The following is a 24782-nucleotide window of genomic DNA, read 5'->3' as shown; positions in this document are numbered from 1 at the left end:
ATAATCACATCCTGTCTATTTACATGATAAGTGTAGACAACTCTGATTTCAGTGATCTTGTGATGCATAGAAATATCCATCAATGAGTGGGCATCCAATCCAATTTCCTCTGAAAGCTGAGTGAAACCTTGGCCTTGATGGTAATGGAAGAAGAAAGAAGATTAATTTTGTATAGGCAAAGCACAAGTTCATTGACAGATTGAAAAATGTTCTTGTGGAATGGGAGATGGAAGGAAGCTTTAATTCCTAAGGTTTTCTATTTTAAACTAGAAAAATACACCCAAATTTCCAAAAGTGATTATAAAAGATTTAACAATCCACAATTACTTTAAATTCTGAAGGGAGACATGTTCAAATCCATCATCTGCAGATCTGTGACATTAGGGACACATCTGAGAGCACACATTCAAAAGTTAAAAAAAGCCCACAGCCAGCACAGGAAGTTTCAAAGGATCTGTAAGAAGAAATGCAATTATTGACGGCTATAGGTATGAAAATCTAGTCAATATTTACACAACCAAGGAAAGGAGTGGGTACAGAGGAGAAAAGAAAGAAAAATTTGGATGAGCTCCTAAAAGAAACATTCCTAGATCTGACTCTGCCAGTCAGTCAACAATCAACACTACCTGAGGAGAGCATGGGAACTTCCAGGGCAGGGGTGTAGGGAGATGCAAGCAAAGAAGCTATTGCAAATTGTCGTGACTGTCAGTCACAGAGTTGTTTCACCCTGCTCCACAGTATCTGCTGCCAGCCACTACTACAAAATAGCTACACCCACTGCTGTGCCAAGAAACTACCTAATTTAAACTTTGTCACCTTCAGGTTGCTGTGGCACAAGCTGAGCGATCTCAAGCCAGCTCATAGTGTACTAGTGCTACAAACACTTTGTGACTGCTGCTCACCTATTTTAAATGGTGATAACGGATCAACTCAACTGCAATCCTGACCCAGTATGACTATTGTTTCTTTATCCATCTTATTTCCACAACGAACTCAGGTGTAGTTTGAATGAAATGGACACGCCAAAAAAATTCTAACATCACAACTACAGTGTTAACAAATATATCTATACACCCATATACTGGGGAATAGGGAGAGAACACACTTTTAAGGACTAAACTTCATGTAGGTACATATCATTTATCTGATACTCATTGAAATGCCTACATGTGACAGAAATTGTCTCACCTTCTGTTGATACTTCAATTGCAACAGCTAGTTAAAAACCTAAACGTACACAAGTCCATGGGACCTGACGAAATCCATCCACGGGTCCTGAAGGAGCTGGCAAATGAAGTTGCTAAGCCACTGGCCATCATATTTGAAAAATCATGGCAGTCAGGTGAAGTTCCCGACGACTGGAAAAAGGGAAATATAACCCCCATTTTCAAGAAGGGGAAAATGGATGACCCAGGGAATTACAGACTGGTCAGTCTCACCTCTGTGCCTGGCAAAATCTTGGAGCAGATTCTCCTGGCAGGCATGCTAAGGCACATGAAAAACAAGGAGGTGGTTGGTGACAGCCAGCATGGCTTCACTAAGGGGAAATGCTGACTGACCGATTTGGTGGCCTTCTATGATGGGGCTACGGAACTGATGGACAGGGGCAGAGCAGTTGATGTCATCTACCTGGACTTGTGCAAAGCCTTCGACATTGTCCCACATGACATCCTTGTCTCTAAATTGGAGAGACATCAATTTGATGTCCAGAGGAGGGCCATGAGGATGATCAGGGGACTGGAGCACCTCCCGTATGAAGACAGGCTGAGAAAGTTGGGGCTGTTCAGCCTGGAGAAGAGAAGGCTGCATGGAGACCTCATAGCAGCCTTCCAGTATCTGAAGGGGGCCTACAAGGATGCTGGGGATGGACTCTTCATCAGGGACTGTAGTGACAGGACAAGGGGTAACGGGTTAAAACTTAAACAGGAGAAGTTTAGATTGGATATAAGGAAGAAATTCTTTACTGAGAGGGTGGTGAGGCAACTGGAATGGGTTGCCCAGGGAAGCTGTGAATGCTCCGTCTCTGGCAGTGTTCAAGGCCAGGTTGGATGAGGCCTTGGGTGGCATGGTTTAGTGTGGGGTGACCCTGCCCATGGCAGGGGGTTGGAACTAGATGATCTTAAGGTCCTTACCAACCCTAACTATTCTATGATTCTATGACATCCTCAGAGGTATCCTATAGAACACCTTAGACAGAGAAAGTTACCCTCATTTTCAGAGAGGCTCCGAAGAAACTGAGATAAAAGCAAATCAACAGTAACACCACAAATACGCAGCTCCCCATCCTGTATTCAAAGAGCACGGTATTTTTCAACAATCAATCTACTCCAATGCCATTCTGGAAGGAAAACAATTTTTAGCCTTTTCATCTATTAAACATGTTAAACAAGTCTCAGAGCTGATTAATAATCTTGCCACACAGAATTCTAGCTCTGCTCAGAGCCAAAACAAACAAGCAAAACCGCTTCAAGCAACCTCACTGCAGGTCATGCTAAAGACAAGGATAGAACAGTTTGCTGCTAACAGCATTACAAGCAGTTACCAGGCTTACCCTCCTCAATTAGAGGCTTTTAAAATTGCCGATAGAAGATGTAAGTGTTTCTCATTTACTACCCAGACCTTTACTAAACATCTTCATGACCTTGTTTCATGCTGGCTTTTCCTAAACACAGAAGGCGCCTCACCCCACATATTTTTGTGCATGTACTCCAGTCGCCACAAAATGCTAAAGCTTTTTATCATTACTGTTTCCAGTTCACTTCCATAAGGGTGCCAGAAAAGCAACTGATGTATATCACATGTCAGAAACCATTAGCTTTTTAAGCACTGTGTTTTGTGGATATGCTGTGAGCAGCATTAAGCAATGTAATGGCAATTAACTCTCTGGCCACCTGGATCCTTTTCAATTCTGTACTAAATAGAAAAAAAAAGTGAGAGCTGCAAAATAGCCTGGACTGCTCTGCCGTTTATTTCCCCAGACCCTCTTCTGCCTTCTTATAACTTCCAACTTAGCATGACAGAAAAAGGGTCAACTGAACAAGCATATACACTTTCCTCCACCACCACCACACCTTCCCTACCTGCGCACACCCAAGGTTTAAATAACTCTTCTAGAAAGCTTATTTCTGGTGTCCTCAACATAAAAAGGACATGGAACTGTTGGAACAAGTCCAGAGGAGGGCCACGAGGATGATCAGGGGACTGGAGCACCTCCCGTATGGAGACAGGCTGAGAAAGTTGGGGCTGTTCAGCCCGGAGAAGAGAAGGCTGCGTGGAGACCTCATAGCAGCCTTCCAGTATCTGAAGGGGGCCTACAAGGATGCTGGGGATGGACTATTCATCAGGGATTGTAGTGACAGGACAAGGGGTAACGGGTTCAAACTTAAACAGGGGAAGTTTAGATTGGATATAAGGAAGAAATTCTTTACTGAGAGGATAGTGAGGCACTGGAATGGGTTGCCCAGGGAGGCTGTGAATGCTCCATCCTTGGCGGTGTTCAAGGCCAGGTTGGATGAGGCCTTGGGTGGCATGGTTTAGTGTGAGATGTCTCTGCCCACGGCAGGGGGGTTGGAACTAGATGATCTCAAGGTCCTATCCAACCCTAACTATTCTATGATTCTATGATTCTATGAATTAATCTCCTTTAAAAACTGTCTTTTCTCTAACCCCTGCCCTCCAAGAACAAAGCTTTCTTTCCTATTACACACAACCAAATTATTACAAATTCTACGCAACCATTCCTTGTTTTAAAATTCTTCTACCTTGTTTTCTATACCTGGTGCTTGTTACAGTATAGGCAATTTGTAAACAGATGGTGCACACAGCAACTAAATGAAGAGACCTGAACTATACCATAAGTTAAGTTTAAAGTATTGTAGTCCTATAGTTTTACTTTCACTGTACCAAGCTGAATCTTTCTAATGTCTCAGCTACTGTATCAGGAAAAAGTAAAATGCTGAAGTGAAAGCATGTAAACAACAAAATCCAATATTCACATAAAACTTGGTTTGCTATGCTGCAAGAATCAGTGCTTAGTTTTCTCCTAATATATTTAATTTTTCCCTATTTCCTTTGGTTTTATATACTGCAAAAGCAGAGGCTGAGCTTATTTTAGTCCCCTAAGTAAGACAGCTCCTCGGAATCAACAACAAATGCTAGCAAAGTGATCATGCATGTCCTCTGACAAACATGAAGGTCTACCAGAATTAGTTCTGTTATGCTTTTGTGGAATACACTCAAAAGAGAGTACAGAAAAATTCCCCTAAATTGTTTAGGCAGTATCTGAACACAGTATTTCTGATGATCACAAGCCACTGTGAAGCTTTTTAAAACTACACCCAGAGGGAACAGGAGAGAAGACACACCGTGTCCACATGCCCAGCAAACAAATCTTTTTTCAACAGAACTACTAAACCAGTAGCACTTTATATTAAAAGATAATCAACAAATCTCATGTAATAGACTTAATGACGGCAACGGTCAGAGAAAAAGGTACTGACATAGTTTGATGAGCAAGAACATACTCCTCCAGCTCTAAAATAAAAATAAAAGAGTCAAGAACATTGATAGAAACACAGCTGTATGTTGAGCACCTAGGCTTAACAACAGTTGGCTTCAGGTATAATGATTTCTGGAAATTATAAGACTTTGGGTATTATAAGAAAAAAGAAATATAAAAATGAAAAGGTTTTTGCAAAATAGTTTCCTGAGCTATGACTAAAACCAAATTTGTCAGTACCGGTCTGGTCTTCAATTTACCATGGACACAGAAGTTTGCATGAGACAGGATAGTAATGTATATTAGGTTTGAATTATACAAAGAGCAATGATTGATGAACATTGCTTTTATTATCTTCAGAAAAAGAACTTCACAGCCTCTTAATCATACGGAAACTAAATAAGGGCATCCAGCATTAAATAGAATAACAAACCTGGCATCAGAAAGCAACCTTGGCATCAGAAAGCAGCCTTCACCTGTATGCCTTTAATTTGATATTACTTTAACATACTCTCAACTTTATCCTAATATTTCCTTTCACTTTCTTGATACAAATCACTGTAATTTCCCTGCTAACATGGATTACTAAATTAATTAGTAAGAGTAATCTAAGTGCTGCTAAAGAATATGTTGACCAGGCAGACATGTCTTCAAAGATCTTCTCAGAAAACATAAGCTACCTGATGCCTGTAAGATCAGAGAGAGCAACGTGAAGATCAAACATACTTTTTCCAGTCACATCAGTAAGTGAGACTATTTCCTTCAACTTGTACTTGAAAAGATACCTAAATAGATTACCACAATTTAGCATTCAGACTTTACAAAGTCCAGGTGACACTGCCCAATTCCCAGTTCTCTTCTGCCTATGCAGATACATACCAAAACCCCTTTAAAAAGAAGATTTCTTTTTTTATTGATACTAGTGCCATTTATGTTGAAAAGAAACTCTTTCAAAGCATTGAGCAGAATAAAAAGCAAGTACTGAAAACTCAGAAGAATAAGTAAAATATATTTAAACTTTGATAGGAGGAATAAACAAAGGATTTTAAAGAGACCAGGGCATTTGGTGTCTCAAGGGATGTACCTTTGCACTTTACGGTAGCTTTCTTACTTCTTAAGAATAAAATTAATTATACCAAGAGCCTAAATGGACAACTCATCCTTTGGTTAAAACTGTCTGTGGGTATACAGAGACTAGCACACAGCATCAAACTTGCATTCTTCTTCAATTTCAACTTCATAAACCTCAAAGAAAATTGAGGCAGAAAAACAAAAATCAGACTGATGAATATGTTTCTAATGTATATGGATACTGACTTTCTTTTTCATCCTATCCTGGACTTTACAGTCAGTGGAGTCACTCACAGTTTTAGAGCCAACATGGTAGATACAGATTTCATTCAATTCCTCAAGTAGTCTCTGTAGCTCTGTCTGCTATTATGAGAAGAACCATAAATGTGTACAAGAAATTTCAATTTGTATCCCACACTCATTGTCTCACAGGATTCCAGGCCACCTTCTCACACATGTAAGTAAAAGCTGAAGAATAAAAAGCAAGGACTGATTTTATCTCAAGGTTATGGAAACATCATTAAACCATAAAACCATATTGTCAAAAATTTATCTTGACATTAGAAAATGTCTCAGTGGAGTTAAATCCTTAACACATAATTAACTGCAGATAATTCTGCTTAACACAGAGGATCAGAATTTAAAAACAGTCACAACCTCGGTAAATGATGTTAAATAAACTGCAGCTTCTGAAGAGTGATCAGATAGCAAGAAGGAAAAATATCCAACTCCAGCTCAAAGAACAGCTGATGCAAAAGCAAACTGCCTAATAAGGACAGAGCAACATTGTCAAAAGGGAAGGTAGGTACTTTACCCTTCTGAAAGGATACATCCCTTTCAGTACAGCTGATATTTTCCACAGGTCTTATGCAAAGATACATTGGAGTGAAATTCTGTTCCCATGGAAAGAAATGTCAAAACTTTCTTTGAATTCCAGTGGGAAGTTTCTACAAGTTTGTATTCAAGGGGACTCTGCTCATTAAGTGTCACAAGTCAGTGAATGAAACTATAATGAATTTTCATAAAGACAAAAGCAGTGGCCAGCACAAAAGGAGGACTGTTTAAAAGAGCTTCTGTGAAGCTCTTTTGACCTAAATCAGGTTGGAGATTTTCCAACAACTATCTGGCTCTGGTTAGCTCACTTCAGGACTGTTGTTCTGTCTGTCTTTCTGCCTGCTTATTTTCCTTCTTGAGGATCCAGCATCAAACAGAATAAAAAATGACCTTTGACTGGATCTTTTCGTGGCATGCAATGAAAAAACTGATCCAAAAAAGTTCAATGTTAAAATAAGCACCTACTGAACTTGAAAGGAATGTTGGAAGAGGTTGGGAAAACAAGATTACATCTTGAAGTCATGTATCTGTAGTATTTCTTTATTCTATGACCACACAGAGAAGTCATCACAGCTGTTGTTTTTTAGAGTTCTTTTTTAGAGAAGAGACTGCATAAGTCTTTTATCAGGGACTTTACAGTTCCAAAGCCTTAAATTTACCTGCTGGGAATAAGCATCCCTACAGCTGAAGGTGAAAGAAAACCAAAACAAAAATCAAAAAACAACAGTAAAACAAGCAGAACCCGCAGTATTTTTCACATTGACATTTCTCTTATCTCCCAAAAAAACATTTTATGGCAGTGGCAGAAAATGTCTGTTATTACCCCACAAAGGATGGGGGCATATTAAAATCATATTTTAATATAATGCCATATTTCATAACACACAAACAACCAAACTGGGAAGGCTGTTAGCTATCACATGCAAAAATATGGAGTAACAATAAAGCTTTCCAAAAGGCACTGTGCTTGACAGAACTCCAAACCAATTTTACTCACAAATAAAGCATATGGGTATATTTAGTCAACAGCTCCTTTCTCCCAACCAGCTCACCTGTTCAATCAGATTTTTCTGCCTTCTGTCCATTCATTTTATTACTAACTATATGAAGTACCTGTGCCCATGATAGCTCTATGTCATTTACTCTCCATCTGCCTAGGGCAGACTATCACACAGGCTCAGCAAAATGAGCAAAAGAAGGAAATGAGACCTACTTTAACGGTCTGAGAGCCTCTGAATTTCCAGAAGAAAAAAAATAATAATAATAAGGCAACAACTTAAAAACTCAGTACTTTGTGATACATTCCACAGGAACAAATTCATAGTCAACACAAGGAATCACAAGGAATATATTGAGTTAAAAATATCTTTGTGCTAGCAAAGCTGTAGTGCGACAAATGTCATTAACAGGAGCATTCCTTGTTCTCCAGCTACCAGGATGTGGAGCTGGGAAGTCTTGCCTTTCACTCTCTCCTGATGCACACTTGCATCACCTAGGCAAAATATATTGGACGGAAGAGGAGGCGCAAAAATGTGCAGAAGTTTGTGCATGTGTGCACATAAAAAAATGTGAAAAGCTTCCTTGTTTTCTTCACCAGTGCTCCAATATATTGAGGAACCATCACACTGCTCCTGTAAAGCCACCATGGCCATCATAAGCTTCTTACTATACAGAAGGCAACAGCACTCGTAAAGAATTTCTTACAGTCTGTGACTCAGTTCAGACTGGTTCGGCAATTCAGCTTCTCACACTACAGCTTTATCTTCAGCTGTACAAATTCTCTAAACCAAGTAAGACAGTATCCATATTTCATGTGAAATGTATTTGACGAAGTTCAGACCAAATCAGCAGGCCAACACAAGAAAGTAAAACAGTTTGAGTGGAGACTAGTGGAGACTAGGTAGTGAATAAGGTTTTTATCTATGAGTTCTTTTGACTGAGTATATTTCAGCCAGTGTGGTTTTTCAGAGAAAAAGTTAACATCACAGCAGTCTCATCACCAATTAAAAAAACCAGAAAGATACTACAGTTGATTATATTAATTCCTATTAATTTCCATCCATAGCAAAAGATTCCACAATTGTGCAAACAGATTAAAGGAAAAAAAAAAAAAAATCATATATTGCATTTTTATTTCATTTCTTTTAAAGAGAATCTCCTTCCATTTATATCAGAAGAAAAACATCTAAAAGTTCTACTTACTCATAAAAAAATACTTATTAAAACAACTAAAACATGCATGAGTTAAGATAAAACTTACAGTAGAATTTATTCATCAGTTAGAAATCAAAAAAATTAAATCAAGTTAAAACTATGAGTATTTTCTATATGAAGTATTTCTGCTAGCATTGTTCAAATGAAGCTTTCTAAATTGAAAGCAATAAAATACATACAGCAAAAGCCAACAATATTTCGTTAGTAACTTAACAAACATTTTCTATATTGTGGAAATTAATTTCAAGTGCTTTACATGTAGTACTGTACCAAATACCAGCATATAAAACAGGATGGGAGTATATCTGCAAATATAAGATTGCACTCTGCAGAAAAAGTCTAGGCTGCAAAGTGATGTTATTTGCTCTATCACTGTGGAAAACTTGGTTTGATTGACTCAATTGGTTTTGAATTTGTTTGGGTTTTAATGCAACTCCCCCACCCCCAACCCCCCGAGCTTAAATACGATAATTTTAAAAGGGAAAAGAAAAAAAAAATTCCTCTGTCTGCTGCTTTAAGTGTTACAATTATATAAAAGCTATACTTCACTTAAATACTGACTGAACAGAAAACAAAGTTAGATTTCACCTTGTCATATATCACATTCTGGATCTATCTACTGAACTCCCACTCAAAAATAAATCAAGAACGCAAGGAAAGGATAATTTATGAGTTGTCAAGCAATCACATTTTAACACTTACTTTTGTGAAGATCTGGAAAAAGTCAATTGCAGGTGGCAAGTGAGATGCATCCTGGATCTCTGCTTTCAAATACAGTTGCAAGGTATGTGCAAGGTGCCTGAGGCCGTCCTTCATTTCTTCACTTAGCTGTTCAATATCTTAAGGGGAAGGGCGGGAAAAAAAGTATACCAGATCATAAACAGAACCTTTCACCAATATGTTGAGAATGCCCAATGGCAGCCATACAGTCTAGACATTTCCAGGCCCAGAATTAATCCTTACAGAGGGCAATTTTGACATAGGGTGGACATTTGTCATTTTTTGTGACGGCTACCTATCAACACACAGAAGAATTTATCAAGTTACTACTGCCAAATCGTAAGAATAGAATGGTGTGTTAAAGATCAAAAGCCAACAGATAAAACAGATGTGTAAGCAGATGTAAGACATTACACACAAAAATTAGTCATCTGAGTTTGTAAAATTTAAAATGTGCTTGAATTTTTTTGCAGCAGTACCTTTGTCCTTTCAGCAGTGCAGATTTTTATACTGTATTCTCCATAGATGAGTCAGAAACACTTTATGATAGCAGATGAAAAGGGAAAGTAATTTGGAGACAAAGGTAGTTTCATACACAGCAGCTGATAAACTGAATGAATATAGAAGACTATTAGGCAAATATCACTTTATTAAATACTAAAGCACCATTATTCATGCTTTATGGATAGAAATTCTGAAGCAGAAAGAAGCATAGTGCCTTAGTTTCTAATGAAGTGATCATTCATGCATCAGGTCTGATAAAATGGAAATCAAAACATGACTGCCCTAGTAAGTTCAGTGCCTGATTACCTACTCCACATTTCTTTTTCCTGACACTTAGCACAAAATGAATAAGGCCTAAATGGAGAAGGTGAAAAGATTCAAGCATCAGTCTATAACAAAAGGGAAAGAATATTATCATACACTGTGAATCAATTTCATCTCTGCATAATGGTCAATTGTTATTTTATTCTAAACATCTACCTTTAATGGGAAGGGAAATAACCTTTTACGAAGAAAGATTTTTTTCCTCTACTTTTGTATCCAAGCTTGTTAGCCTCCTGGAAGGACAATTCAAGATCTGTGTTCCTCTTTGAAGCTAATTCCTGGTCACTCACTTAAAGAGAGGATGCAATTAAAGCAAATGTTACTGAGTTTTTTTGTCTTTTATATAAAGTATCATATCTATAAGGACTGTCTTCAAGCAAAGCAGCAAACTTTTAAATGACTGTAAAACTCAAGTTTAAAAGATTTAAAAAAGCCACCATAAACATACACTTGTACTTCTTATATATTATTCTTTTGAAAATAAAGATGCTTTTTCCTTCAAATGTATTTTTCCTCCACATCATGTCATTCATCTTGAACCACCTGACATACATGGCAAAACGTATTATGACAAAGAAAGGAAGACATGAGTTGCTTCACTGTTAGCAAATAAAACACCTCTAAGAATGGAGAAGGGGAATCATGTAGGCAGCATGGTATAAAGGGCCACTGCAGCTTAGAACAGATTTGAACAAGAATACCAAATCCAACTGGAACTTCAGACAGAATTGGCAGAGTTGGGAGCAGAATGCAATTATCCATACTGGAATTTGTCCAGGACATGAGAGCTAATGACCCCTGCAAAAAGTCTCATGGGATCTTTAATGGCAAGTGATCAAGACCTGGGTTTCACAGCATATCAAGACAACACGGCCAAAAGTAAAATGGAATGTAATTTGTGAATGTTTTCATTTTGTGTTTTTAAGAAACCTTTTTGATTTGTGTAAGAACCCTGGTTTGGGAGACAAACTGCTGCTGTAAAAGGCTCTTTAGGAAAGACAGGCGAGGTAGATGGGGAGGGGGTGTAGCTATCTACGTCAACGACAGGCTGGAGAGTCTGGAACTTTGCCTGGGGAGGGGTGATGGGCCAACTGAGAGCTTGTGGCTTAGGGTCAAAGGGAGAACTGTGATGAGGAATGTTATTGTGGGAGTCTGCTACAAGCCACCTGATCAGGAGGACCCTGGGGATGAAGCACTCTATAGGCAGATAGGAACAGCCTCACGCTCGCAGGCCCTTGTACTCACGGGGGACTTCAAACACCCTGATATCTGTTGGAGGGATGGTACAGCCCAGCACAAGCAATCCAGGAGGTTCCTTGATTGTGTGGAAGACAACTTCCTTCTGCAAGTAATAGAGGAGCCGACAAGGAGAGGTGCCATGCTTGACCTCAGGCTCACCAACGGAGAGTTTGCTGAAAAACCTCAGTATATATGGATTTATCAGCTACACAAAAAATCTTTACCTACATTAAAGAAAACTGCAGTATAAGCAATCAGTACTTAAAGGGAAACTTGTCCCTAGAGTTCCTCATGTGCCACTGTTCAGCCAGCCACTGGTACAATAAAGCACCATAAAGAATTTTCTTCCCTGGATCCCAGCAGTGCCATGAGGCATGAAAGTTTTTCATAATTCTAACTTCATTTGAAGCATCTGGAAATGCTGCTCTTAATTCAGCTACTTATGTAATTCCCCACAAACCTTTGTTACACGATTCGAGAATATCCATGGCAGAAAATCCTGATGTTTTAAATTATTGAAGTGCATTCCTTTTATCCTTTTTAATTGTTGCCTTTTTAAGGTCTTTTGCCCTTTCAGTTTGGGACAAGGTGGCAGAATGCCAGAATGTACAGAAGTAAAACAGAATACTAGTTACTGCAGTTTTTTAAGGTTTATGTGGTTTTTATTTCTATCTAACTGTATCAATAGATCAAGCTGGTTTATAGCCAAAGCCATTAATAACACTAAAAAATGTTGAGGTAATCAGAATATTCACATTACTCTCCAGAAAATCCCTTTAAGCAAGATGCAAGAATGAACTGAGTATGTATTTCTTCCCTTACAAGTCTTTAACCTTTAAGCTTCTGCAAAATCTGGAAAAAAAATGTTTTCTATTTCAACATTAGCTCTGTTAAGAGATTATAATGAGCATCCTTTCCTACCCAAGCAGTTGAAACTTGTGAAACCATAAAAATAACATCTGTGCAATTCTATCTTTTTTTCTCCACTGAATGGAGAAATACACATAACTCCCGTAAATTTTGCATTTCTTTCCTTTCCCTGGAAGTTATTTTGAAGCTTTCTGCAATAGGATATAGCTACTAAAAAAGTAAAAACTCAGTGTACAAATATATGTATTTTTGTATACGCAAGTAAAAATATTGGCACTGTTTTGGTAAGACAGACTGGGTAAACTAAACTCCAAACAGGTAAGACGTACACTGCAAAATAAGGAAAAATATTAAAGCCAAAAAGTCAGTTGGGAGTTTTGCTTGAAAAAGACACACATTTTTTCCCCATGGAGGTTTTAGTAGGTTTTGTCCTTGATTCTGTTATTCTACAGAGCAGACCTTCATAACACAAGCTGCAAGAAAATCGGATGGCTGTTCTGTAAAGCAGAACTTGGAAGCATTTCCTGCAATATGGCTGGCAATTACTTACTTGACTGAAGATCGGAAAAAGAGTAGAGTCTCTCAGAATGGCATACTGATTGCCTAAGCTATAAAGAAAAACAGATAATTAACACATAGCACACTTTATCTTGAAAACTCTAGAAGATTGATCATTCCATGTGCTATGCCTGTAAGATAATTAGGTAAGGCTAACAGCATCAACATAAATCTGGTCATTCTATACTTTGTGTAAACTATCCAAAAGGGAAAAAAAAAAAAAATAAAAAAAATTTTCTTGGTGTTAAAACACATTCTACTAATTTTTTTTTTTTTTTTTTACTGAGACACCTTACCCTTAGCAATTTACTTGGGCCCTTCATACTGTAATTAAAAGCCCTTTATAAAGTGAGCAGTCTCAGATTTCATGTGACTATAACTAATGCACAGGATACTAGGTGCATATTTGCACTTTAAAAACAATCATACACACACTCTTCTCAGCAATGTATAAATTAAGATGTGAAATGATATTTTTATCACCCCAGACTACAACAAATGCAGGCAAACATTTTTATCCAAGACTGACAGCATCATGGCAGGGTCAGTTAAAAAAGCAGGCAAATCCTTTTTGATTTACAATCTCACACAGTCATAGCTGCTTAACCTAACAGAACATTTAGTTCACATAAACTAACCAAACCGTGGGAATGTCAAACACCCAGGACTTCCAAGAAAGTTTATTAAAAGGAAAAAAAAAAAAAAGCAACTGAGATTAACAGAACCTAATACAGAAAGCACAGCAGGACTAGCTTACAGTGCTTCTGTCCTTACCACTCAGCCAAATAAGGCTGAATGAAGTTCCCAGTGAAGTTAATGGAAAAGCATCTATAACTTCAGTAGTATCAAAGAAAAGTGTCCCTCTGTGCTTTCCTTCTAGGCAAAAATAATATTAGAACGCTACCACACAGTCATAGGAAGAGAAAGTCAATATATAGGTCCCTTGAGCTTAATTATGACCATTTTAATATTTCTTAATCTTTTCAGTATTTTTGCAAATTAATCAGTAATCTTATAATGCAATATGCAGTCCAATTTTGTTCAGCAATCCCAGTAACTTCAGCTTTCTAGCTCCTAATTACATTAAAAATGTAGAGTGAAAAACGTATTTATCTGAATCTGCTACACTGAATAAATCTAAAAGAATGTCACTTACTAGTTTAAAAACGATCCTTCCAGCAAGTCTGACAGAGTCTGGAGGAAAATTAGGCTCAGTGCTCTTAAGACACCTGCATTCCTGCTTGTGGTCCAGCCAAGCTTCTTTCTATTAAGATTTTTTGAAAAGGAAGAGAAAGAAAAAAATGCATGTTATTTTACATAGCATGTATCCTATTTTTTATATATATATATACACACATATATTTTTAATATATATAGTTATTTTTTTTATATATATATATATATGCACGCAAACAAATATGCTAAGCCTTGCAAGGGGCTGGACCTGGGGATCCAGAACCACAACACATCCACAGCCATTGAGCCAGGCTGGGAGGAACAGCTCCACAGCCACAAGTCAGGTCCACAGGATCAGAAAGGGGGACCCTTCCTCAGGTACTGATGTCTGGCGACTCTGGCAGCCCTCAACACAGACAACCTTGGATGTCAACTACCAAAGAAACAGCAGCTTTACCAGCATAGTCTAAAGTTGCAGCTATAACATGAGCGATGTGGAAAGACACAGGCTGCATTATTTACTCAAACCAACCCATTGCACCATTCCCTCCTCTAACGTAATTAATTGTGTAACTGATACTATGGACACTACACTACTACAGAGCTACAGGAGTGCAGGTTCAGGACACAACAGTATCACCAGCATGATACCTCAGAATTTAATTTTACCTTTAAGAAAGCCTAAAATAAACACAAACAAAAAACTGTATGGTCAGATTCCCAGTCCAGTTCCTTGCCATATTTTTCCTTTGCCAGTTCATACCATATTTTTTCAAAACATTCTATCTGATGCCTTTAAGGCAAAAAGGAATAAAGATAGAATGAAAACTACACAGCAGCTTAGAAGAAATACCTTGGTTTTTGTCCCCTGTGTCTGCTATACAAATAATTTTCTTTACTTTTCTGCAACGTTATATATATATAGCATCATCAGCTTAGTTCAAACTGATATCACCGTTTCAACTAGCTGAATTTTTTATTAGATAAATAAATGCACTCTGATTCTCATTTCCCTGTGGCAAGAGATGGAGCAACATACTTCACAACATTGGAGAGAACTAGAAAGGATGCTAAAATTTCTTCTACTATCTTAATTCCACCAACATACACAATGCTCTAAGGAAGTGTTCAATCAATGCCACAGAGGCCTTCAGAATCTATCCACTTCATCAAAATACAGCTGCTCCAAAGCAATGGTCAACTTTTCCACAGTGCAAAAACTGTCCCCAAAGCTCCCTGAGCTGATGAGGCATTAATGCCCACGGCTGGGAGGACTGGTCACGATACCTTCACAGTTCAGAACAGGAATGTAATCAAAATTTGCCAAAACAGAAGATGGAACCAAAAATACCTCAGGTGCATGTACTACCTGAACCTGAAATTTCTGTTTCATGGGTCACTTCTATTAGAGTAGCAGGCAAAGACTAACACTTCTATATCAGAGAAGAGACAGGATAACAAAGTGAGGGAAAGCTGCTCTGTATTGAAATATGCTGGTCTTATTTTTTTCCTCTTCCTTGTCTCCCCAAATCAGTGTGGAAGAGAAACAAGAATGAGTCTTCAGCTTCCAACATGTTGGAAGAGACAGCCAATTTCTGATCACATGATTTTTTGTTTACTGTTTTTACAAGCTGAAAATTCTGTTCACAATTTACAAAAACTCCAAGCCCATCTTATCAACATAGCACATATTTACACATTTTATTTCCATATTCACCGCGCATGTTTGAAGCCACCCAGATGTTTCAAACACTTAAAAAGCAAATTGAAAAAACATGGCACAACAGCAAATTGCTACAATGACAAGAACTCAGAATAACCAAGGGCTTCTGAAGGTGACATTTTCTCAGAGATATGCAGTAAGAAAAAAATAAACAAATAAAATCAGAAAACCAGCTTCTGTTAGGTAACTGCCACACACAAAATGATAAATTGTCTAATATAAAGAAATTACGTGTTCAGCAATAAGAAAGAAAGAGGGAATGACAGTGATACGGGCAAGTGCACATCACACCTGTAGACTTTGACATGCTAGCTATAAAGATTACAGAGGCTATCATACAATTTTTTCTTAAGCTGCATTTAAGTGGGGGAATTGTTTCAGGTAACTAGCACCAGCAGTATTTATTCTATTTCATTCGGGTTTCCCCCTTACCACCATCCCCGCCCTTGACTTAGACATAATAAATAAATCGGACCTTTTATTTCTTTCAGATACACAAGAGATTTGTGATTTCATTTTCTTTACCTGTAACTCTACAAGGGGAAAAAATGACACCAAGAAGGCATTAATCCAAATACAGTTAGTGTCACATGCAGCCTGACAAATAAAAGTTAAGTATTTAGTGCTGAATAGAATTATTCTTGTCTAGAAGAAACAAGGTCATGCTTGTAAATGTCCAGGCATCATTCTGTGTAATATAATTATAATGGCATTTTTATCCCACTTAAACTAAAATTGTTCTTTGGAGTAAGCCTTAATCTGTCAGATTTTTTCCCTACTTATATGTTGCACAGTATTTTAAAAATGGTAGAGATGACATCAAAATGATTAATAGCTTTCCCAGCCAATAAAGCCCTAATGAGATGGAATATGCAGTACTACACAGCATCATATGCCACATTTCTTTGAGATGCATTCCCACATGAGAAGTACAGTTCAAACACACGCCTTCTGCAAAAGAGTGCTTTGCTGAAACTAATGCCAAAAAGGAATTAGTCTGCAGAAGGAGCACTGGAATGGGGACTGCCATTCACTTCGTCCTAGCTGGCTGAGGAAAGGGGGGAAGCCTCCAAATGCATTTAGGATAACAAAATTCAGCAATATTTCATCTCACTACCAATACAACAAGGATACAAATTACAGGACAATATGAAACCATGAAGAATTGTGACCCTGGAGAAACCTACTTTTAAAGTCGGAATCTAACAATACTTAGTGGTGGGCTTATACTAGTCTCACAGTTCTCAGTGAGAGGTTTTCTTAACTGCGTACCCTGGCTTCCAGTCAAGGTTTTTATATCCTATATCCAGCATGAGTACAAATACTACAGCACAGAGGTGCAGCCACCTGGTACAACCCTTCTCCTTCCCCACCAGAGAACGTCTTCCAATTTGACTTCAGACAGGGGTTTTTTCCTCCATCAGAAATGAACACTATAAGGAGGAGACAAAGAAAGACAAGTCAACAAGTGCAGGGCAGTACCCAGCCCTCATCCTCTAGGCTTCACTAAGCTTAGTAACTCAAAGAATATCCTTCCTTTTTTCTCCTCCCAAATCATTGTCTCTCATTCAAGCTCAATGTATCCCAAGTGCAAATCCTCAGGTTTTACCTATGTGAAAAGGGTCAGCGCCCACACGGCTTAAAATACGGTACAGCATACAGATGTTTACTGGCGGCAGACTCTGAGTATGCCCCCCAAAACCAGCACCACATAAACAACAGCACATCACTGGGTTTCACTGGACAACTCAGGCCCAGGATCACATCCTGCTGGTTCAGGGCACAGGAAAAGATCCCTCGCATCTGTATGCAAGGTCTTGCATATTTTTAGCTCAGCTGTTTTGACAACGTGCATCCTTTCTTGAGCAGACATTTACTATCCCTGTCTCCCAATGGTCCCTAGCCCTATGACAGATCCTAAACCAATGTTTGTGAAACAAAGGTTTCCCTGGTATCCTACGCAGGATCAAAAAAAATGAATGCTTCCTGCAGACTAACGTGCTAACAAAAAGCAGTTAAAGGCTAGAACTCATTAAAAAGTTTCAAAGTGGGATAATTTTTTCATCAGAAGGTTTTGATTTGTTAAAAATACAATTTACAATTTCCAACGGAATGTTCAGATTTTTATTGAATGTCTTTTTGATTGGTTGTGTGGTTTTTTTAAAAAAATAATTTCAATGTTTGACAATGGCACATTCTCTGATTCTGTCTGAAATCACTCTCTCATTTGTCAGGGATTATCACCTATATCACTGGTTTCCGATCTATGCACCAAATTAATAAACATTGCCAGGGCAGATCACAGCAGAGATTATGAGGAGCAGCAGATGTGGTAACTCTATGTTTGCAGGGATACCCAGCCAACACAACACTGCTAGAAGGCAGCTCCAAGAAATTAAGCAACAAGTGCAAAAGGGGCTACAACAGAGGAGTGTCAGAGGGGCAAAAGTCAATGAGGTCCAACTGAAAAAAATGTACTGACCATAAAACTCCAGAAAACTGACAGTTTTTAAGCCTAAAATAAGTGGTTTGAGTTGTATGATTCTTTTAACACACATCAAAAACATCAAATTGTTCTGCAACTATGTGTAAATCGTAAATGCAACTGCACAATTAGCATTTCAAAAAGTTATCTGTATTTATAAACCAAAAATAGTCGTGTTCTGCCAATATTCACTTTTTTAAACGTCCAAACTGCAATTTTGTTCAGTACTGTGCTGTTTATTTTGTTGAGCAACTACTTCAATTAAAAGTGCACATGATAATGAATTACACTAAAGCTACAGAGACGAAATAGAGCACAGAACCTTTGGCTGAAGGAGAGCTTTGCTCACAGCTGCTATAAAACCAGAGCTGCACGGTAGTTTATCTAGCCAAAAAACCAATTAGAGGACAGTCCTCAAAAGCAAACAGGTCTGACTGGTCTCGGTTTTTTCTGAACCATCTGCCCTGAGTCATCAATCCCAATAAGTTCACTGTTTCAACTAGAGAATTAAATTTTTTTTATTGTCTTCAACTGCTACTTAATATCACAGGGTATTACATAATATTAATTAAAAATTAATTTATTGTTACAAACAGTTCAAGATGTTATTTAACAGTAAATACACAGCATCTCAAGTTCAGATAACATTTAAAAGCAGTAGCCTATCTCACTGAAGTCAATGCCTACAACTGTGGATGGCTTCAACCATACGAACCCTAGGGCTGGAAGCATGAAGTAGGTAGCCTGAAGCCACTGTGAATCCTTGAAGCACTTTCACATATTTGTTTTCCCCAAGGACAAAGCCCCATTTCCTACTGTCCTGGGTTCAGCAGTAGCAGTCATTTTTCTCCGTCTTAGTAGCTGGTGCAGTGCTGTGGTTTTGACTTTCAGCCTGGGAACAGCACTGATAACACCGATGTTTTTAGTTGTTGCTCAGTAATGTTTACTCTGACCAAGGACTTTGTGAGTCTCATGCTCTGCCAGGGAGGAGGGGAAGCCGGGAGGAAGCAGAGACAGGACACCTGACCCAAACTAGCCAAAGAGGTATTCCATACCACAGCACGTCATGCCCAGGATGTAAACTGGGGGCAGTTACCCGGAAGGGTTAGAGCCCTGCTCGGGTCGGGCTGGGTATCGGTCAGCGGGTTATGAGCGGTTGTATTCTCTTCCCTTGTTATTTCCCTTATCATTATTGTTATTAGCGGTAGCCATAGTGGTTTGTGTTATACCTGAGTTACTGGACTGTTCTTATCTCAATCCGTGGGAGTTACATTCTTTCAATTCTCCTCCCCATACCTCCGGGAGCGGGGGGAGGAAGGGGAAGGGAGGGAGTGAGCGAGTGGTTCTGTGTTGCTGGCTGGGCTTAAACCACGACACCTACCTTCATTGCAACTACACTTAAGCTGAAACATGGTATTGTATTACCCTTTGCAGATTTGCTTGTGCAGCTCAGTGCCAACAGAGTCTCATCTCACATTAGAAACTTGCCAATAGAAGCTTTAGCAATTACTTTCCTGGTAGATGTTTGTTTTTAACTTACCTTGCAAATACTCTGATCCTTTATATTCTTCACAGTTGTATTTTTCTTCTGACCTCCCTTAATAAATCTATGGCATTATTATTGATGCTACAATAAGCACCTAATGTACATTGCACATATTTGCAGTACAATGAATCAAAATGATTTATCTTCCTTTCTTTGCTGTCCATATGTTTTAATCCCCAAAAGGACAGCTTTCTGGCACGTTGAGAACACTGCAGATTATAATAAAGCATAATTGTTTATCGAAGCACATGATATGTGAAAAGATCATTTGAATGTCAAGGACTTAACTTAAAAAGCTACATTCATATACATTTAATAGAGTATCGCTGCTAGTCTGTTTTGACCATTAGTTGGTTTTCTTCCTTTTTCTCTATTTAGATGAAGAAAACCAAACAAACATAGAGAAATCACAATGCAAAGATAAGCGGAATAACTGAAGAACTCAAGAGTCTCTAACATGGCTCTCATGTTTCAAATCTCAGGTGCCTGATTCTCTGCTGTGTTAGGCCTTAAACAGTCATTTAGCGTTGCGCGTCCACACAGTACCAAGTCCTGTCAACATCTGCATACATGTTTAAGTGACAATACAAGCCAAATATAAAAGCTAAGATTTTAGGTCTGAACACCTTTAGCTTTAAAAACTGTTTCGTACAATAGAATCAGATAACTCAAGTTGGAAGTGATCTACGGAGATCTCTAGTTGCAAAGCAGGGTCAGCTCTGGGGTCAGACCCAACTTAAGAGCTTTACTCAGTAGGGTCTTGAAACTCTCAAAGCATGTAGATCACCCAACACTGTGTCCACCCTGTTCCACCTCTTGGTTGTCCTCAGGGTGAAATAACTTCTCCTTATATACCATGCAAAGCTCTTTTCTTTCTTCTCAAGCCTGTTGTCCTTTGTCCTTCTGCCATACACCACTGTGTAAGGCCTGACCCCATCTTCTTGAAAACCTCCTCAGCCATGCAGTTTTGCCCAAGGTTTCTCTTCTCTACACATTCTTGACCCTTTTTCCCCTTAAAAGAATGGAATATATACTTTGCTATGACAAAAATAACTCTTGAAATACAAATTATTTTTTTTTACTGCAAAATTGACTTAGAGCCTTCAGTCTACAGCCAGCAAAGCTGAAGAATTATTCCTCCCCCTCTAACCATGCACAGCCAAAAGTAATAAAATACTCAAATAAACCAAGGCAGCATATTTACACACTCTGTGCATAACTAAAAAATGAGAAATTGCAGTGTGGAGGTATGACAATGCATGGAGACCCTGTAAATAAAATATTCAAATGCCTGTTTTCCTCAACCCTTTAAAGCTGTTGTTTTTCATCTTACCTGACAAGATTTACCACAGTATTTAGCAACTTTGCACTGAGAGCATCTGTGCAGATGTTCATTCCTGTTTAGAAAAAAAAGAAAAGAAAATTGGTTACAAGTACAAATAGACATTCATAATTTTCGCTTTTTCATAGCTAGCAATTTTCAAATATTCCAAGGCAAAAAAATACCTGAAAAACAAGAGTAGTCTACAATGCTGTTACACAAGAAGAAAGTGTGCATGGTTATGTTCAAAGATAGATTCACAATCCTTTATTCATGTGACTCAGCACTTTTGGGGCCAGTTTGATCAATAGTCAAGGTGTCAAATGTGCTTTTTTTTTGTATTTCACATAGCTATAACCCTGAGGAGTTTGATTTTGTAGACAACATCATAATTAGAGATGTGCAATACAGCTAGTTAATCTGTTACCTACCTTGAGTCTTGTCTTAAGCAAGCAGCACTTTAAGCAAGACCTTGCTGTAGACCCCCAGTTGTGACAAGAAGATCTAACTTCATAACAGAGTCTGACACCGAGCACGTCAGCAGAAATTTCTCTTCTAAGAAAATACTTCTGATTGGTGGGAAGTGAGACCAAAATAAAAATTCACTGGGGGGGAAGGGGAGGAGGGAGAAGGAATAAAACTCCAGTGAAAGCCAAAAGGATAACTACCAGAGATATACATCACAATCTAAAGGTTAAAAGTGCTTTCTGACTCTAGCACCATTTTCTGACACTGTCATAGCTTACAGTTATACTAGACTAGCTAAGAAAATAGCACTGAAGTTCTGTAAATTTTTAGACACCAAGAAAATATTAAATGGAAAGCACACACAGAGCAAATTTTACATCTCAAATACACAAGTTTAATTGGGAGATAAATAAGTGTCTAACACAGCCCATTTGGAACTGAAACTGCAAGTTTAAGTGATCAGATGAAGGACCTTTCTCTGCAAGATACCTGGTGTCTGCACATCAGTAGTAGGTGTACTCTTTCCACTCGCACTCCCAACTGACACAACTAAAATACGGTTTAACTCTCCATCTCTGCTGGCACCAAAAGAAAACTCCTCCTCTGCCATCAGTAATGTAGAGGCTGCAAACTCCGAGTCCCAGCAAAACTGCTTTATGATACGACCTCTCTTTTTTCTTTCACTTACGCCACCCAGTTGCCCCCAAATTTTAATTTCTATGGATGACTTCAAAATGGTAGAACATTCTCCACAGGCCAGATCTAAAAAAGACAGCACCAATGTGCCCACAAACTTCAATCTACAAATTCTGGATGATGAATTTATCCCACTGATTTCAGCCGTGACACCAAAACTACCAGAAGTAGGGGCAGAACACCAGAAATACCATGAAGCATCCTCTACTACAAACCAAACTCTCCTTTCCCTAAAGTCTCACAAGTGGAAAAGGTATTTTGCTGATATATCAAAGTACTGCTTCAATATATGAATTATTAAAATTAAAAAATAGGTTTTAAGTAGTAAAATAATTGTTAGTAATTATTAAAATTAGATTTTTTAAAAATAACTGCTTATGCACTCTCTTGGGATTCTTATAAGCATTCAGAGAATTTCGATAGCTGCATTGGTCAAACATTAAAGAGAAGCACTATTTACGGATCATTACAAGCAAGTAACAGTTTTTTCACTTCTACGGCATAAAAATCTCTGGTTTGCTGCACAATATTTTTTTGACATTCCTACTAACTACCAGGAGAAAAATAACTTAGCAATATTTCAGATATAAGCACATGTTTTGCTCATGCCTTCTGTCCCTTCTTACTTGCAAAGCCAGCCCTGGGGACTGAAGAAACTAGCAACTGTTGGATTCCTGTAAGCAGAATCTAAAATCTTGTACATGCACAATAGGGTTTTTATTTTAAGGTGCAATGCCCGAGGATGATTCAGAGTTGGAAACAAGTGTGAAATCTTCAGCTGAGGAGAGCTGCTTCATTTCCAAGGTTCAGCAACAACACTCACTTGAATTGTTCACCCTACTGCAGAATCACTGAGCAAAACCATTTTGAAGGCAGATCTTTTTTGATCCAAATGCTATTCATCAAAACACAGTAGTGAGTTATGACTTTGATAATGGAGCCCTTCCAACTTTATTCACATTCACATTAAAGTACCAAAAAGTTTCAACAGCAACAAGTAAAACACAAATTCCCAAAGCAGACTAATTATAACTTTCTGGAGCCAGAATTTAAACAAATGAATACCCATATCTATTAGAGAAGTCTCTCCTACAGATTTCACACTCTTTCATCAGAAGGCTAGATCTGATAATTTTAATATACTGCAAACATACCTTGCCATGTCTACCTTTTAGTATTTTTCAAAGAGATGCCAGGATTTACTGAAATCAGTGGTGTTACCCAGATGTATTCATTCTTCCCTTCGTAAAACAATTAGCGGACCTGTTGCCACAAAGCACCACTCCTCCAGCACATACCAAAGTCTCAATAAATTGCAGGATTATTGCTTTTGCCTCCTTTGTCCCTAAGGGTTAATGATGCTGCAGCAACAAAGGCATACACACACACAAAAATCTAAGAACCATCACACAAAACCTGGATTTTTGCCAAACTGACACTACCAGTCAGACTGCTTGAATAAGGTGACTCCCGGCTGGCAGTGTATAATGAATTAACTATCCATTCATCTTTTGAGGTTTCTTTGAATGACAAGCAGATGTAGAATGCTTGTTACAGAGCTAAACAGTAAAGTAAAGCTACTGATTAAATTGTTACTTTTTCTTTCAATCCTATCCTGCCTCTCAGGCTAAAAAATTCCTTTAGATTTACAGCATCTATGAATCTTGCTACATGACATTTTAAATGTAAAAGAGCATGATCTAAAACACTTCATATGAATATAAAGAATTTAAGAATAAAATTCATCTATTCATATATGCAGAATTCATGTATTTTAGAACATTTTAAAAAGTGAGACAGTTGCTTAGTTTATTCCTTTGCTTCTCAATATTTTATTAATGTTATTGATATTATTGAAAAATTTTAGGGTCACTGTCAAATACTCCTATGTCTTTCTCATTACCTGCAAACATCACCTGGACATGGTATTAGCTTTCTCACAAGTAATTTACTGCATCTCGCCTAACATGACTAATTTCATGAGTGAGAAATTGCACAGAATTCCACTAATGCATTCGGTAATAGTTACATCTGAGGGGAAAAAAAATGATGCAATAGAAAAGGAACAAAATATGCAGCAATTGAAAATAAATTATTAATTTTCCAATATGGCTTCGGCAAGATTTTCCAAACGACCCAAATCTCTTATGAAAGACCAAGCACAAGTGAGGATCTTAGCCTCATCTACGTACTACATCTTTTCATCATTACTGTTTACAAACACCATTCATAGATTAAGCTCTCTCAAAGTGCGCTAAGAAGGAAAAAAACTGAACATACAGATGGGTGGAGGATGTCCCAAGGTTTTGTTATAGATGGAATACAAAGGAAAACCTAAGAGTCAGCGAAAAAACTAGTAAGACAGTTCAACTGGAAGTAGCACACACACCCTCCCAGCAAGACAGCTTTTTTTCTGTTGGTTTTGTTTAAATTCCTTTTTCTTAAAGGTATGAGGAGACCAGAGTACCGTATGGAGGTGCTGATGATGAGCAGTGAGGCAAAAAGGTCTAGGGGAAGCTGCTTGCAAGTATGACT

At 38.1% G+C, this 24782-nt stretch overlaps 1 protein-coding gene across 1 annotated transcript in view; it reads right to left on the bottom strand.

The window, feature by feature from the left end:
* SMYD3 (SET and MYND domain containing 3) overlaps window positions 1-24782 on the bottom strand; it is a gene marked incomplete at both ends in the record, with an annotated part of 423278 nt that overhangs the window by 351068 nt on the left and 47428 nt on the right. The window contains 4 exons of the mRNA XM_080614921.1: window positions 9320-9456; window positions 12825-12882; window positions 13989-14096; window positions 21096-21159. Coding sequence (XP_080471047.1) covers window positions 9320-9456; window positions 12825-12882; window positions 13989-14096; window positions 21096-21159 — 367 coding nt within the window. The remainder of the gene's footprint in view (window positions 1-9319; window positions 9457-12824; window positions 12883-13988; window positions 14097-21095; window positions 21160-24782) is intronic.

The sequence above is a fragment of the Psittacula echo genome (genome assembly GCF_963264785.1).
Source record: "Psittacula echo genome assembly, chromosome: 4".
Classification (NCBI taxonomy): domain Eukaryota; kingdom Metazoa; phylum Chordata; class Aves; order Psittaciformes; family Psittacidae; genus Psittacula; species Psittacula echo.
Note: the sequence above shows the minus strand (reverse complement) of the source record. Positions and strands in the feature narration are given on the sequence as shown.